At 41.6% G+C, this 16,923-nt stretch overlaps 2 protein-coding genes across 2 annotated transcripts in view; one reads left to right on the top strand and one right to left on the bottom strand.

The window, feature by feature from the left end:
- Positions 1-16,923, bottom strand: part of LOC124142801 (DBH-like monooxygenase protein 2 homolog) — a 96,407-nt gene that overhangs the window by 52,795 nt on the left and 26,689 nt on the right. The window lies entirely within an intron of this gene.
- Positions 3,160-14,304, top strand: LOC124142837. The gene is made up of 10 exons (XM_048385433.1): positions 3,160-3,177; positions 4,056-4,260; positions 5,279-5,414; positions 6,041-6,133; positions 6,997-7,194; positions 8,034-8,188; positions 9,031-9,274; positions 10,111-10,207; positions 11,956-12,238; positions 13,655-14,304. The coding sequence occupies exons 1-10, from the start codon at positions 3,167-3,169 to the stop codon at positions 13,943-13,945; spliced, it is 1,713 nt and encodes a 570-aa protein (XP_048241390.1). The 5' UTR covers positions 3,160-3,166; the 3' UTR covers positions 13,946-14,304.

Here is a 16,923-nt window from a genome sequence, read left to right as displayed (position 1 = left end):
GGATTGGGTGGTCAAACTCGTTGACTTGGTCAATTACATGTCATCGAATAGAAGCTACGAATATTTACAGGCCGCTGTCACATATGTCGGAATAATGCTGACTGCAGTGTTGCAAACTACATGGGAAGTCATCGTTAAACTAGCCTATAGCTAGTGATTATAAAAGAACACCTCAGCTTGATGACCGTGAAAAAATCGACATCGAAACGTCGCTATACGCATTAAACCAGAAGTTGTTATCCATAAAGATGTACGTTTTCTTACTTTTGCACCAACTTCTACAAAGCCGGTCAAACAGTTGGGATAGTGATTCATTGAAAGCACACGTGATAAATGTGTTGTGAAATAGTTGTAACCAAACCCTTTTGTACACGGCCATCGGCCATGTCATGTCAGTACGAGCAAATCAACAAAAAACAGGCAACATGACAGGTGTAAGTAGATATAATTCATGTTGTTCCCAGCGCCGGTTAACACATCATCATGTTATTTTGGCCGTTGAATGTTATTAATGCTTGGTTTGGGTATCCGAAACCGTGATTTTCAAAAGTATGGAATAAAATGTTTTGAGGTCAGCCTTTTTCTTTTCAATTCCCACAGAATGTGTAACGTTATTTCATGATGTCATGAAAAGACACTAAAAGTAGCTAAAATACACATTTAAATCACAGGATTCGACTTCGTTAAAACTCCATACACCGACCCTACAGTTTGTAAGATATCCGAAAACGACGTGAATGAAAGAGAGGTCTTAATACATATAAAGATTAATTTTTATAATATATGTTGGCCACAGGGCGGATTCCGGGTTAGATTTGGCTCACAGCAACCCATGCTACCGAGGCGACAAAATGGATCGAGTGGTCAGGCTCAGTGATTTGGTGACTCAACGTACAGGACAGAGTGGGAGGGTGTTGATAATATCAATCACTAGACTATTTAATTTACAGTCCGAAGTCATACTGCTGGAATGGTGTGACCTTAAACAACAACCAAACACTGATACATGACCAATATAAAGTTCAAAATGAATATCGCTGTATCTCTTTGAACTCTGGGGCTACATGTATTGTATGTGGTCCACAATCATCCGCAATGTGTATATACTAAGCTCCTTATCGTCTTCAAACAAACACCTGACATATATATTGCTAAAGCCAAGGCTTGCGTTTCTTTCGCCTGGTATTCATTTAGAAACCAAGCCACAAAGACAGATGTAGATCACATGCATAATGACGTCGATGCATGATTTGACTTCAATATTTTGTAGCGTTCATGGAGGTTCTTGTATAAACGTAAAAACCGGTGTGCATTCTGTGTATATACGTGTAGACTATGTACGCTGTTAGTGTGCACCCTGGTGTTTACGTGTATTTAAGAAATAAACAACCCGTGGTCATCGGGAGAATAATTCATGAGGATTTCAACAGTATGTACAGCCCCTTTAAGGATGTTAATAACATGTACAAGCTTAAAATACCCGTATTTAAATAATAATGACTCACTCAATACCATCTCGGCAATGTCGGACAACAGGGGGTTAAGTTTGGTATTTCACAGATATGCTCACAATGTCTATGTCGATTATACCTTTCTCCCAATACCAATCTCTTCCACTTTTGGATGCGATCGTTCGGCCATTTCGTGTATCTACCTTCCTCTGCGACATCTATGGGGAACAACTCACTGGACACTTCCCCTAAAAAAGACGTCTTCCAATTACGACGTCATCAAGTTGCGAGAGCACGTTCGAATCTCCCAGAAATGACGTCACGAAAGAACAATGTTTTATCGTGAAAGAACCAACGCCTCGTTCTTAATTCTTCTTTGCGATTTACCTCAAATTTACCCTAAACGCAAACAAATATTGAAGTCAATTTTCATAAATAACAACGTCAACATTAATAACGTCAGATTGCTTGTTTAATGAGTAACACAAACACAACTGCAGACAGCAATACAAAATCAATGACATCGTTTAGCACATTAATGCAACACAAGGCATTGACCCACCCATGCTATTAAGTTTAAACATATTTTATTCTCATGAAAGGATTGGGCACAAGATATCACAACTTAGAACGCCCTCTCCCATAGTTCCATGTAAGCTTATTTACAATTAAAACTTTTAATAACAGAGAGGAAAGAACCGAAATAGAGAAACGTGTTTACCATTAACATTTTCCACTGAAACCTTTTGGTTTTCTTTACATATGCATGAAAATTCCTGACGATTTTTTCGTTCATATGGGGCGGTCGGGTAGCCTAGTGGTTAAAGCGTTAGCTCGTCACGCCGAAGACCCGGGTTCGATACCCGGCATGGATACAATGTGTGAAGCCCTTTGGACATTCAAAGGAAAAGTGAAATGTATTTTCACATGGGTTGCCACATCGACATTTTGGAACCTCGTGTAAACCCCTTCTTAATAATTCATATTCTAATTCACTATCACCATGTCTTAATTTTGTATGCATTACGTTATTTTTTCTGAGGCCATATGAGAAATATGGTGGAACTTTAGATTTTTCTGTTTTTCAACTTGATTTAAATTGATAGAAGGTTTCAATATCCTTTTGAATTGGTCATGCATTCCACAATTTAATAGAGGATGGTATAAACGAGGATTCAGCAGTCTTTGTACGTAATATAGGCATGGCTATATTATAAGCAGTTCTAATGTTGTATGTTATGTTGTCAGAATTTTGTTCCTTTTATCAGCCAATCAGGACACATCAATTCGTTAGCAGGCGTGGCTGATTTGTTTCTGACTTAATCCACCGTGTTAACAAAATACATTGGCTATTTTATGTAAATATTCTACAGGCCCCGGATGTTTATTTTAGTATACAAAACAAAAACAAACAGTACTGAACAACATCCCCACGGATTATGGGAGGTGTCGATTTCTCGGCTTGGAATATAACCACAAATGAATATTGTATAATAGAAGTCAATTCCATGTAAATGTTCAAAACTGCAAGTTCATCGTTCAGATAAAAATCTTTTGAACTAAATTTATAGTTGAGTGATGGCACTTTCAGATGTCATTCGATGTTTGGATAATTGAAAATGCCATAAATTGCCAATGATAAACCGTCACACGGGTGTGCGTCAGTGGGTAATATATTAAGCCTCTCGTCACAAACATTAATGTCACTTATCACAATGGATTTAAGGTAAGAGGACCTATTCGCGTTACTCTGCACATGCATTTACGGGCAATATTGGTTATTGTGTATTAACATGGCACCAAAGTCTTATATGACATAATACCATCTTGGGTTGTTTGTTGGGAAAACTGAGAAAAGCTTTCATTTGTTATCACAAAATGCCTTTATGCCTTTATGCAAATGTCCTACTTTGATTTTTAAGAACATTTGCGAATAGATTACAGGATACGATGCTTGGTGAATGAGTGAGTTTTGTGTAACGCTGCTTTAAACAGTATTTCAGTTGTATCCCAGCAGTGACGCTTGATGTGTAAGGTCAGCCTTACCACTTCGGTAAAACCAACGAGCACGGGTACGGTGCTGACAAACCTAGAAACATTAACGGAGCCACGTCGCATGGTGGTTGTAGGAATAGTACTAGTGGAAGTATTTGATTTTGTATGAAGATACGCAATGCATTAGCAATGGTACACATAGTCTGGGTATTCTTGAGCAAGGGGCAGAATAATGAGCAACAGTAGAAAGACTAGCTATGGATGTGGAGACACGGGGTATCTTCGGGGAACCTGTTGGTCGCAGTTAGCCATGTGTGAGAAGTGGGAACATATGAGAGAATTAGCTCCTGCGGATATATTAAGCAAAACTGATACACATTAACATACAAATCCGAGAGAAGGAAATACCAAATCACATTCGGGCGTATTCGAAAGGTATTTACACATGATGATTTAACATTGTTCCGTACCCGTGACAAACTGATGCTGACGATTCACTGAAAACCTTATATTACTGTGTGCAATTCACTGTATTCATAAACATAAACTTGTTCCACATAAATGAAGAGCACTACGTATGACGGTTTGACTGACTCACATTTCTATCAGATACAGCCTGTTGGTGTTGGTGCAGCTGCTCTTGCTGCAGTGTACAACATGCTACCGCTACTACCAAGATCAGATACCTAACGGGGATCAAGTTCCTCACCCCTGTAAACCCAACTTTATATGGAGAGGAGTCGGACATCTCAGTGCATTGGGAGGTGGCGACAACAATCAGTTCGGCTTAGACTTTGCTAACAATGGTCATAAGGTAGATACACACTATTCACAAACCCCTTGGGCATTCCTGGTTAGAATTGGTCCCCAGCAACCCCTGCATGAGGCTACGTCTCGGTTCGGGTGGCTAGGTTTGGTGAATTAATAATTGCATGTCATCATATCCCATCACTGTGGATCGTTGCTTAAAATATCAATACCTGCGTTGTATTTGATTATTTACAGGCAGCATTCGTACAGCATGAACATTGCCGAGTATGGCGTTTAACAACAAGCACATTCTCTTTTGGAAAACAATCGTTCGCTTCGTCCAAAAAACTTGGATCGGGTTGAATGTGCCCCGCTGGCGCAGATCGTTGTTGGTGTTTTCAGTCACTGGTTTGCCTGGTTAAGACTCGATTATTGACACCCAGCAGTAGTAAAACCTGAATGTTGCTGACCTCGGTGTTAATCAACATTCTACCGTGTCCATGGTCTTGAGGATAGAGCGTCTGTCAGGAGAGCGGAGGATCGGTAGTTGGAACCCCGGCTGCGTCATACCAAAATACGTCAACAGTAGGTACTTGTTGTTATCCCGCCTGGCGCTCAGCATTAAGAGATAAAACGAATGCTCGGCTCGGAGTTAGTACATTGTGTTTATGTGGCATATGCATGTTAAAATGCGGAATGGTATCTTAGTGGGCTTGGACAATAAAACCTGCAAAAGTACAAGTGCAATATTTTTGAACGAGGCATTGACACCCATTTTGACTCACATCATCAACATTCACACACTCGTCAGGGGAAACACTGCCATTCAGACAAAGGAACAGTGACCACACTGTCTTTAACTTCATATCGAAATTGCGTTCATGTCAATAATATATGCAGGGTTTGTTTCTGGTTTAATGATGCAGTCAATGATCGCGGCCTGTACATTTCGAAACTGGACCAGATAAATCAGATGATCAATATTCCGCGCCGTCGGTTGTAATATGACACATGATACAGGTTACAGAAACGAAGGTTACACTATCACATTTACATTTGTTTTTTTTGTAATTCTTTGACAGTGGACTAAGACATTGTGTGAGCTGGACTCTGACGGAGATGGGAAGTCTAACGGGATGGAACTTGGTGACCCAAGCTGTTCCTGGACTGCGGCGAGTGGTAACTTCCCCGAGGGACTAACAGGGATAACACACCCAGGTGAGGTCAACCCAGAAAGTGGTCCCCATGTTCGTGTGGTCAGTGATGTATGTGGTTCAACACAACACTGGGCTCTATTAGAGATATGTCACGGCAGGTTAAGTAATTGTTAATAACATGAGGATGGATTCACGCCGTCGAGGTACGATGACACATAATTAGCCAAGTGAACATTGTAACAGTCTGATTGAAGCACGTACATGTATGTCGCTTCAAAGGCTACCAGTGAGAACGGACTTAGAGATTCTGTCCCTGACATGTCGATATGTGCACGACTCTGCTACCGGCTACCTCTGTAACCTGCACACTGAATACTGATCCACCAGGGTCTTGACTTCTGGACAGAAGCATCTCCCCAGATTGAAACTCAGATTATACGGCCCCCCGATATTTCAGTATAGCAGCTGCCATGGTATGCGCCATGATGTGGATTTTTTGGCGCCACAAAATAGTTTTTTTTATTGTTCTTATTCTTATTCTTGTTATAAGTATTCCCCTCCCAAAATTATTCAATCGTCGGCCTCTTGTGTTTAAGGATATTGCATAATTTTGAAACTTCGTGCACATTTTGCCTTGATTCCAAATTTAATTTTATTACATTGCACTTTCTTTGTTCATTGCCACAGGCGTGTGTGACCCCCTTGATAGTCCACTGTGCGAGTCGATGATTATCAATTGTGACACCGAGGAATTCATATGTCCCGCCATCAACGAATCACGTAAGAGATATTAATTTCAAGCTATCATATCTTTTATCCCTGGAGTAATTATTTTATTTACTTTTTTACAACAGTTAAAAATGAACGAGACAAAAACGAAATGTGAAACCTTTTTTCAAACAAATTTCATAACAACCCAACTGAAAAGCAGAGTAAGGCGTGCTGGAAATCTAAGAACTTGGGTTCGATTCGACGATTCGCCTTGACTATTTTTCATGGTTTGTCAGCACCCTACCCGTGCTCGTGAGTTTTACAAAAGTGGTAGACGTCTAAAATCTGCCACCTGGTATAGCTGAAATAGTGTTCAAAGAGGCGTCAGGCCAACTTCGCTCCGGTACTCAGCGGGTGAGATGTGAAGCCAGGTATTGATGCAGATTGTCCACAGGTGTCTCTGTGGAGAGGAGCGTCGTGTCAGTGTCAAACGAACCTGAGTTTGAACCCTATAATCCGCACTATTGTGTTCCTTGATGTGTGTCCGTGCTTGTCGGTTGACCAAAGTGGTTGGTTGGTTGGATTGTTGTTTAACGCCGCATTCAACAATATTCCAGCTATATGACGGCGGTCTGTAAATAATCGAGTCTGGACATGACAATCCAGTGATTAATATCATGAGCATCGATCCACGCATCGATCCCGTAAGTGGCCTCGTACGACAAGCATAGTCACATTTCACGGCAAGTGTGGGTTGCTGAAGACATTATCTACCCCGGCGTCTTCAAGGGCCTCAAACGTCTAAGACATACGGTACTCCGACAAAGCTTAAAATTTATAAACACAGTGACATTCTTCACGCCCCAAGCTGAAAATGTGACGTTCTCATTCTTGACTTCTCGAGTTGAAAATATGACGTTCTTGTTTTTCAGATGTACGTAACATAACACTGCGGTTCCCACGCACGTTAGTACCTGCGGTGGAGACCACGTACATGTGCATGACCTTTGACCTGGAGTTTCCAGATGAGTACCCTGCAGATCAGGAATTCCACCTGATAGCAACACAGCCTGTAATCGACAACCCGAACGTCATGCATCACATCACAGTCTCTGGATGCGTGGACACAGGTAGAAGTCTTACTTCAGAACTGATGGAAACAATATTGTCTTCCTTCGCCATGTCATGTACGGCGAAGCAACCGCAGAAACAAATCGATGCATCCTTTTGCCAGTATTTTGCAGATTCGGAATTGCTCCGATTATGTACTTTGGTTTGTTTGCATCATGTTTGTTCCTGCTTTCACAAACCATGCGTTACATAATGCTATATTCATAAAAAAATGTTTTGATTGTTTTTTTCTGTTGTTTAACGACTCACTCAGCAATATTCCAGCTATATGACGGCGGCCTGGAAATAATCGAGCCTGGACCATAAAATCAAGTGATTGACATCATGAGCATCGATCTACGCAATTGTGATAGGATGGCATGCATCATCAACCAAGTCAGCGGGCCTGACCACCCGATCCCGTTAGTCGCCTCTATCATAAAAATGACATCCGTTACATAACTGAAATAAGGTTCAAAGCACTAACACCAACACACTCTGTCACTTATGTTTTTTTTTGTTTTTTTTTGCTTGTTATAACGGTGGCCAGTAAATAATCTGGACTTAACCAGACAAACCAGTGACAATGTCGGGCTACGATTGCAGCAGTCAATCGAGTCAGCCGGCCTATAGCTAAGCACTTGATCTATTAAGTCATCGCTGACGACCAGCACAGGTTGTTGGGGAAATATATTAACCCGGAATCCTCTTGGGGTTTCTTGTTCACCTGACATAAAACACTGTCTGCATCGAGCTTACCCAGTAACATCTGGGCAGTCATATCTGACAGTCATATCGAGTTTGTGTTCCGGAATAAGAAGACTAAACTGGTGGTATTTCTACATCCTTATATTTTTAGCCAGCAAGATTCCAGAACCGAAGAACTGCTTCATGACCGAAGGCGGCTGCAGCCTCAGCATGGGTCTTTGGACGCTTGGGATGGCGGGGGAGTGTATCTACCATGAAGCTGGATTCAAGATAGGCGGGAAGGGAACACACACCGTCATGATGCAGGTCAGTGAGTGAGTTAAATGACTCTTTGAGTGAGTGAGTGAGTGAGTGCCACTTTGAACAGTATTCCAGTGATTATTACGGCCTGTCAGCTTGATGTGGGAGGAAGTGTCGAAGTGATACAGGCCTCAGACGTTAAACACTTCAGTGAAACCTTCGAGAACCGAAATAGTGCTGACAAACCTGGAAACATAATCGGGGCGAACCGGGATTCGAACCACAATCATAGGTTTCAGGCGTGTCCAAGGGATGCAACTCTGCATGGCAAATTGCGGCGCCTTAGACGACTGGGCCACTCGTGTCCCCTGTTGTCATTAATTCTAATCATATGTATTAAATGAAGGAATACTACATTTTAGTTCGGTCGCACTACATCATTTATTGTGTTTTCAACGTGAGTGAGTGAGTGCGTTTAATACCACTTTCCTCAAATTTCCAGCAATACCACTGCAATGGATTTTAAGAATGGTCTTTCCAAAATTATTGTTCCGATAACAGAACACTGACCCTACGGTTGTACCACAACAAACTACTACAAGGGGGATTTCTCCTAGACAAATACATATATATTGCAATTGTCATGTGTTGTTGGAATAGGTGTCTAAAACTAGTATGATGATCTTCGTAACAGACAACTAAATTGGATCGGGTTTCGGGTCTCGTTGACTTGTCGTACCCCGAGAGTTTGGGACGTTGATAATGATACAACACTTTGTACAGTTGTCTGCCTTGATTATTCACACAGACCTCTATCATAAGGATGGAATATTGCCTAGTTAGCCACCGGTTTTATACGTATTTTACGCATGAGTCATCATGAAGTATCATCTGCCTGTTGTGCACAGTTCCACTGGACTAACCCAGAGCTGGTGACAGACTACTGGGACAGCTCCGGGATGATCCTGTACTACACCCCCAAACTCCGCAAATACAACGCCGGCTTCTTCTACACCGGCCAGACTCGCCTCGAGATTCCTGCTGGTCAGCCGCGCGTCACTCAAAAATCCACGTGCAGCTCTGAATGTACACAGAAGAACGTCGACAACAGCGTCTACATCACCACGGGGCTCAACCACATGCACTACCTAGGTGGGAATAATTCACCAACTTTGTGTAAATGGGGATGCTTTAATGTTATGTCTGAGTGTCATTCCGTTTGTTTGTTTGTTTGTTATTTAACGCCGCACTCAGCAATATTCAACCTATATGACGGCGGTCTGTAAATAATCGAGTCCGGACCAGACAATCCAGTGATTGACATCATGAGCATCCCACGCAATTGGGATCGATGACATGCATCAACCAAGTCAGCGAGCCTGACCACACGATACCGTTAGTCGCCTTTTACGGCAAGCATGGGTTGCTGAAGACCTATTCTACCCCGGATCTTCACGGGTCTGTATTTGTTACATAATGTGAATACGGATGAGCAACAAGTGATGATATATAAATGATATCCGTGGTGTGTCACTGTGACCTACTCTCAATGAGAAGCATATGCTATTTATTAGTTGGATCACTCTCAAGGTCAAACACAATAAAATCTGCCATGTCCAGGATAATTCAAGACGTTTTTATTGACAATGTAAATGGATGACATTTAATTCATATCATCGTTAGGGTGGGGCCTCGTGGCTATTACGGGTTAGAACTGGTCCCCAGAAACCGATGCTAGTTGCAGGTGACTTCATGGATCGGGTGGTGATATATCTGGTGTGTCAACGTACATAGACGATGTGGTCCGTTACTCGCGGTGTCAATCACTGGATTGCCTGGTCCAGACGTCCGTCATATAGTTTTAATATTGATGAGTGCGACGTTAAAACAACAAACAAAACAGACACACTCATATATCAAAACTTACCAACAAGATACAAGATAGGCATATATTCTTGATATATGTTTTTGTGTTTTCTGTTCCCAAGGTTACCAGCAGAATGTGGAAATGTTCCGGAATGATGAGAAGGTCCGAGATCTGACCAAGGACGACGTGTACAGCTATGATAACCCCATCATTCACCTGTAAGCATATGGAATCTGAAGAAAATGTGTCTGGGTATTTGTGTCATTATTCATTTACAAAGGTGTGTGGCGCTTTATTTACTGACCACTTCCATGGTGAAGTAAATAGAGCGTCTGCATGGAGAGCGGAAGATCGATGGTTAGATCCTCTACCCGTGAGTGATACCAAAGCACCAAAATACAAAAGTACCAAAAGTACTCTATATTAAAAGCTATGTATTCAAATATCATGTGTACGAGGTCGTGACGATGTAACCGATTTCTTTGACTGTCCTGTTGGATTACGACAAGGATGTATCTTGAGCCAGATATTGTTCTCATCCTTTATTAGTGAATTATATTATGAAATTAGGGCTAAGGGTAAATATGGAATTCAAATGTTCCCAAATGTAATAGAAATGTTGATGCTTCTTTTTGCCGATGATGTCATTTTAGTATCAGATTCTGTTGTTGGACTCCAAAAACAACTAAACATTTTAGAATGTTACACCAAGGAGTGGAAACTATCAGTTAACTATGATCAAAGAAATATTGTCATTTTCAGAAGAGGGGGTCAGGTGGCACTGAATTAAAGATGGATTTTCGATGGTTAATGTGTTAATGTTCTGAGCCAATATAGGTATCTTGGTGTAATGTTTACCCATGCAATGAACTTCAAGAAAAGTGTCTCGGACTTAACATCAAAGACGGTCCTTATCAATGTAGTGTCTGTCTCGCAGAAAGTAGGAGCTTTTACACTGAATATATTATATTTAATTATTTGATGCCGAAATCCAACCAATACTGTTGTATTGGGATTTCAGCGATACGATTGTCTCGAAAAGCTACATCTTTTAGCCTGTAAAAAAATCTTATCCGTTGGTCCATCAACACCCAATTGTATGGTCTATGGCGAGTGTGGCGGATACCCGTTATACATCAACTCCCAAATTAGATGCTTGAAATACTGGTTTAATATTCGTGGAATGTATGAACGCCGAATGGAATGCAAGAAAAATGTCCACTGAAAAGTCGGAGAGGTTGTGCCCATTATATCATTCAGCTGTAGAAAATGAAATTCATTTTACTTTTGTTTGTCCGTATTATTGTGATCTAAGAAGTATTGTGATACTAGAACGCTATCTGTCAAATTATCCTGTACCTTTTATTTCTTTTCTTTCTTCAAAAGATGATGCTGTCATATTAAAACTGGCTATATATGTTAAAATTGCAATTTCCCTCAGAAACCAATAGTTGAACATGAGTACATATCCAAATATGTAAAACTACCTAATTGTAACTCTTTTGTATATGGGCCGGATGCATGCCCTACATGCAATAAATATCTTGGACATGATATACCTGAAATAGTGTTCCAAGCGGCTTTGAACCAATTTCATTCATTTACTTTGATCCCCGTTCGATTAAAATTTATATTAGATTTAGCGAGGTAAAATCTCCATTAATCTAGCTCTGCGTTGAAAACACAGGTTATTTATTTTCCATATCAAAACCCGTGTAGACCCGGGTAAGAATTGGTTTTCAGCAACCCATCCTTATCGGTAGAGGCGACAAACGGGATCGGGTGATCAGGCTCGCTGGTTGTTGATATATTTGTCATCTTATCCCAATTGCATGGATCGATGCTCATGATGTCAATCACTGGATTGTCTGGTCCAGACTCGATTATTTACAAACCCCCGGATTGTTGCTGAGTGCGGCGTTAAACTACAAACAATCAAATCAAACTTACAAATGATGCTTTGCAGATACGACCCTCCCGTCGAACTCCTCCCTGGCGACAGACTCGAGACGACGTGCACCTACAGGTCTCTGTCAAGGACCACGACCACCTACTTCGGCGAAGGCACCTTCAACGAGATGTGCTACGGCATCTTCACCGTGTTCCCCATTGAGAACTTGACACGTCCTACTTGTATCAGCTGGGGATCGATTGATCTATGCGGTTTAGAGACCGGTCCTTTGAAAACATGCAACATGAGCACATTTCTTAATGCATCCGATCCTGAAACAGGTTCTATGAGGCGAACGGTGAGTGGTTATTAACTGTACCTGTTCCCACGCATTTAGGAGTCGAGAAACTAAATAGACCTCCGATTGTTTTACGAAAGAAAAAGCATTTGTTCTCAGGAAGTCCTGAAACACAGTGTTTTCTGACCTTTATGTTTACATTGTTCAGCTCCTTGCACAGAAAACATCCTGGTTTGGAAGCAGTAAATAATATGCGATCTCTCATTACAAGAATCGAAGTGCCCCCGTACACACCACACCTGCCAGAATGGATATATAATGGTTTTGTTTCAACTCTATTCATATGTTCATTATCCAGATTTTACATAGCAGAATGTATACACAGCACCCATTGGCTGGTCGTCAGAGGCGACTAAATTGAGCACCACTGGAGATTCCTGGTCCGAAATGGGCCCAGGAAACCTATGCTAGTATTTAGAGGCACCCAATCCTCTTCCGACGAGTCATGGAAGCCATAAGCGTAGACAGTGATACATTATGCCTACCCTGATACATGGCTAATCGCAAACACAAGGTTAACATTGGTAACCTATGGATACGTACTTACATGGGCACGGTATTCAAGTTGAAGTCACAAAACGTTGAAGTAAATGAATCACAACCGATCTGTCGACCTACGAACTCACATTTCCTTCTACTAATCTACTAGTTACCATGTACCGTGAATATTGCCTTAGCTTTTATTACAACGTATGGACATAACTTGAAAAGGGTACCAGATCGTGGGGTACCCATCAGGCACTCTGTGTTTTTTAACAGTTCCGGGACAACCCATTCTTGTCTTAAGATGTGATAACATAGATCGGGTAGCCAGGCTCGGGACTTGTGTCATTGTTGGTATTGTGTCATCGTCATCCGACGGCGTGGGATTCAAAATATCGTTTGTCTCCAGACTCGATAATTACAGAGCGGCGTCATATAGCTCGAGTATTGCTAGGTGTGGAGATTCCGGGGTAGAATAGGTCTTCAGCAACCTATGCTTGTCGTAAAAGGCGACTAACGGGATCGGGTGGTCAGACTCGCTGACTTGGTTGATGCATGTCATCGATCCCAATTGCGTGGATCGATGCTCATGATGTCAATCACTTGATTGTCTGGTCCAGACTCGATTATTTACAGACCGCCGTCATATAGCTGGAATATTGCTGAGTGCGGCGTTAAACAACAAACCAACCAACCAAACCAACTAGGTGTGGCATTAAACAAGAGACAGACAAGCGTTTTGAGCAAAGGTCTCATTAGATTAGTTCTCAAGAGGTGAGGAAGCGTATTGGTTAAAGATCTCACTCGTAACGTCTTTCTATTACCAACATCAGTAATACGTGTCAAACAACCTGCCTTGGAACTGCTGGAATATTGCTAAAAGCGGCGTAAACCATACTCACTCACTCAAATAATTTCTGAATTCCTCACCAGGTTCTTGACAGCTGCAACTTCTATGGAGCCTGTCGTCCAGAATGCCCCGAAGTTCTAGCTAAAGTCAAGGAACATCCGTGTCTGCAGGGCGAGGTGGGGGAATACGCTCAGTGGGCACTTTCCTGGTCTCTGGTGGCAGAAGACATCAAGTTCCTGTCAGCACTGTCATCTTGTAGCTGTCCAATAAATTTGCCCAGTGTCAGCGACAGCCAACCCGACAACGCCGGAAAAGTTATTGGGCTGTCCCTTACAATGATTGCCGCATCTTTGCTTGTCTATAGTCTTGGTTAATAAAGTGCATTGGTCGATCCTTTGTGAGATTATACAGAGCACGAAAAGTGATATTTTCGTTTCCCGGAAACATTCTTGAAACTTTCAGCATATCTTCTTCCCATTTGGATTTTCCAAATAATTAACAAATATGTTTTAGTGTATTGTGTTCAGTTAAGTCACAAACACATGAATACCATGTGGAAATTACCCCATTATATTGAAAATATCTTAGTAATAACATCGACTAATGACATACATTGTAACGCTGAACACATCTGGTCACGAAATGAAAATACCAAAATTGTCTATCATAAATCATGAATATGTCTGTCATTAAATATTTTTTCGCCATCAAGATTTTACAGGTTCTTTTTCATTTCTGATTTGTGTATATTATTGGTACAAATCAATCAAAATGAAAAAACATGCATCATCAACGAAAAGTGTTTCCTTCAAAGTGAACATAATTATTTGTTGATTATTAAGCTAGATTTAGCTGCTCTTATTTATAACAATGAGTGACTTCACTCTTGTCTCTCTTATCCCAGCGCACCCGTAGATTCCGGTTACAAAATACATGTCTCCAGCCACGTATGCTGTCGTAAGAGGCGACACAATGAATCGGTGTCTTTGTTCATTGCGTGTCATCGTAGCCCATATGCCAATCACTGGATTGTCTGGGTCCAGACTTTGTTATTTATATACATGTAACTGTAATATTGCTGAGTGCGGCCTCAAACTGCAAGCAGTATAAGGACTAGTGACCCAACCGATAGTTCGTCACGTCGAACACCTGGTTTTGATTCTCACGTGGTTACAATGTGATAAGGCTATTATCTGTGATTTTTCAAGAATATCGCGAATGGCGGCTCTAAATATTGAGTCACTATTAGTGTTACCATTTTTGACGTTGCATGGTTTTTTTATTGGTTTGTGGTCAGGCTCAGTGACTTGGGTGATTGCCCGTCATCATATCCCACGGCGTTGATCGTTGCTTTTAATATTAATCAGTGGCTTTTAGGCCCATAAAATATAGATGGAGTAATGCTGAATGTGACAATCACAAAATAAACCAAGGGTGTAGGCTTTTGCTTTGGACCCGTGAAGATTCCGGGGTTGAATAGGTCTTCAGCAACCCATGCTTGTCGTAAAAGGCGACTAACGGGATCGGGTGGTCAGGCTCGCTGACTTGGTTGATACATGTCATCGATCCCAATTGCGCGGATCGATGCTCATGATGTCAATCACTGGATTGTCTGGTCCAGACGCGACTATTTACAGACCGCCGTCATATAGCTGGAATATTGCTGAGTGCGGCGTTAAACAACAAACAAACTGCTATGGACTATTCAATACTATCGATAACCTTCTTAATGTGTGTTTATGCTTGAATTGTCATCACCTCTATTCAAGGAAAGTGACAATCCTCTAGGATATGCTTCACTTATCCTCCCCCCCCCCCCCCCCCAGAAGCTGGCGTAGTGTTATGTCGATAATACTGTTCAAAGTGACGTCACAGACAACGTACGTACCAGCGCATCCGATACAGGTTAGCATATGTGAGTTCACACGGTTACAATTTATATGCAACTCAAAACAAAGTTGAAGGCCACCGTATTCCTTCATATTATTACAGTTAATCTATCATGACAGAAAGGTTTATAGGTCAGAATCACTTGTCATATCAGATAACATGTCCTTGGATCCTTCACTCTGATGGCCTCAAATAAAGAACATTATCATAAATAAATAACGATCTTGGGTGTGGCGACACGTGGTCTCCCTGTCCTGGGTCTGTCCTCTTCTTGCTTGAATCATAACTGCTTGCTGGTGAGTGTTACCCATGTGCAACCACAAGTTCACGATCCTTTGATATCTCAATAATAAATAGTGTAATATACAACAATTAAATTTACTCAACACAGAAGCCCCAGCTCTAAGCTTCATAAACCTTCAAAAAGAAAACGCATGTTTCAGTTTGTTTCATAAAATACGGGGGGCGGTCGGGTAGCCTAGTGGTCAAAGCGTTCGCTCGTCAGGCCGAAGATCCGGGTTCGATTCCCGACATGGGTACAATGTGTGAAGCCTATTTTTGGTGTCCACCGCCGTGATATTGCTGAAAAATTGCTAAAAGCGGCGTAAAACCATAGTCACTCACTCACTTACTCACAAAATACGGAGTAAAGTCCTTAAGATTTGTTCAAAACATGTCTTCATAAAGGGAACGCACGTGCCAATGCAGGACTGGTAGTTGGTTTGTTGTGTAACGCCGCACTCAGCAATATTCCAGCTACATGACGGCAGTCTGTAAATAATCGAGTCTGGACCAGACAATACAGTGATTAATATCATGAGCATCAATCCACACAATTTGGATCGAAGACATGCATCAACCAAGTCAGCGAGCCTGACCACCCGATCCCGTTAGTCGCCTCTCACGGCAAGCATAGTCGCCTTTTACGGCAATCATGGGTTGCTGAAGACCTATTCTATCCCGGACCTTCACGGGTCGCCGATGCAGAACTGGTTGAGCAATGATCATAAATAGATTTTTCAATATAGCTGCTGTTAAACATCCGATTCAAACATCTTTATTTGTTTGTTTGTTGGTTGTTTAACGCCGCACTCAGCAATATTCAAGCTATATGACGGCGGTCTGTAAATAATTGAGGCTGGACCAGACAATCCAATGATTGACGTCATGAGCATCGATCCACGCAATTGCAAAACGATGACATGGATGAAACGTGTCAGTGAGCCTGGCCCCCCGATCCCGTTAGTCGCCTCTTACATCAAGAATGGGTTGCTAAAGACCTATTCTACCCCGGATATTCATGGATCTCAACCTCTTGCACAGATCCAGGTGTATTCATGATAGGAGACCCGTGACGATCCAGGTTAGAATATGTATGTTATTTGTGTAATATTTTGTTCAAGTCAATTCAATTCGGTTTATTTTCGTAAGTGTAGGCCATCGGCCCATAGTTACATTTGTA

Source organism: Haliotis rufescens, unplaced genomic scaffold, assembly GCF_023055435.1.
Source record: "Haliotis rufescens isolate VD_foot unplaced genomic scaffold, xgHalRufe1.0.p SCAF_59, whole genome shotgun sequence".
NCBI lineage: Eukaryota > Metazoa > Mollusca > Gastropoda > Lepetellida > Haliotidae > Haliotis > Haliotis rufescens.
The sequence above is the reverse complement of the archived record's forward strand: the minus strand, read 5'-3'. Positions and strand labels throughout refer to the sequence as shown.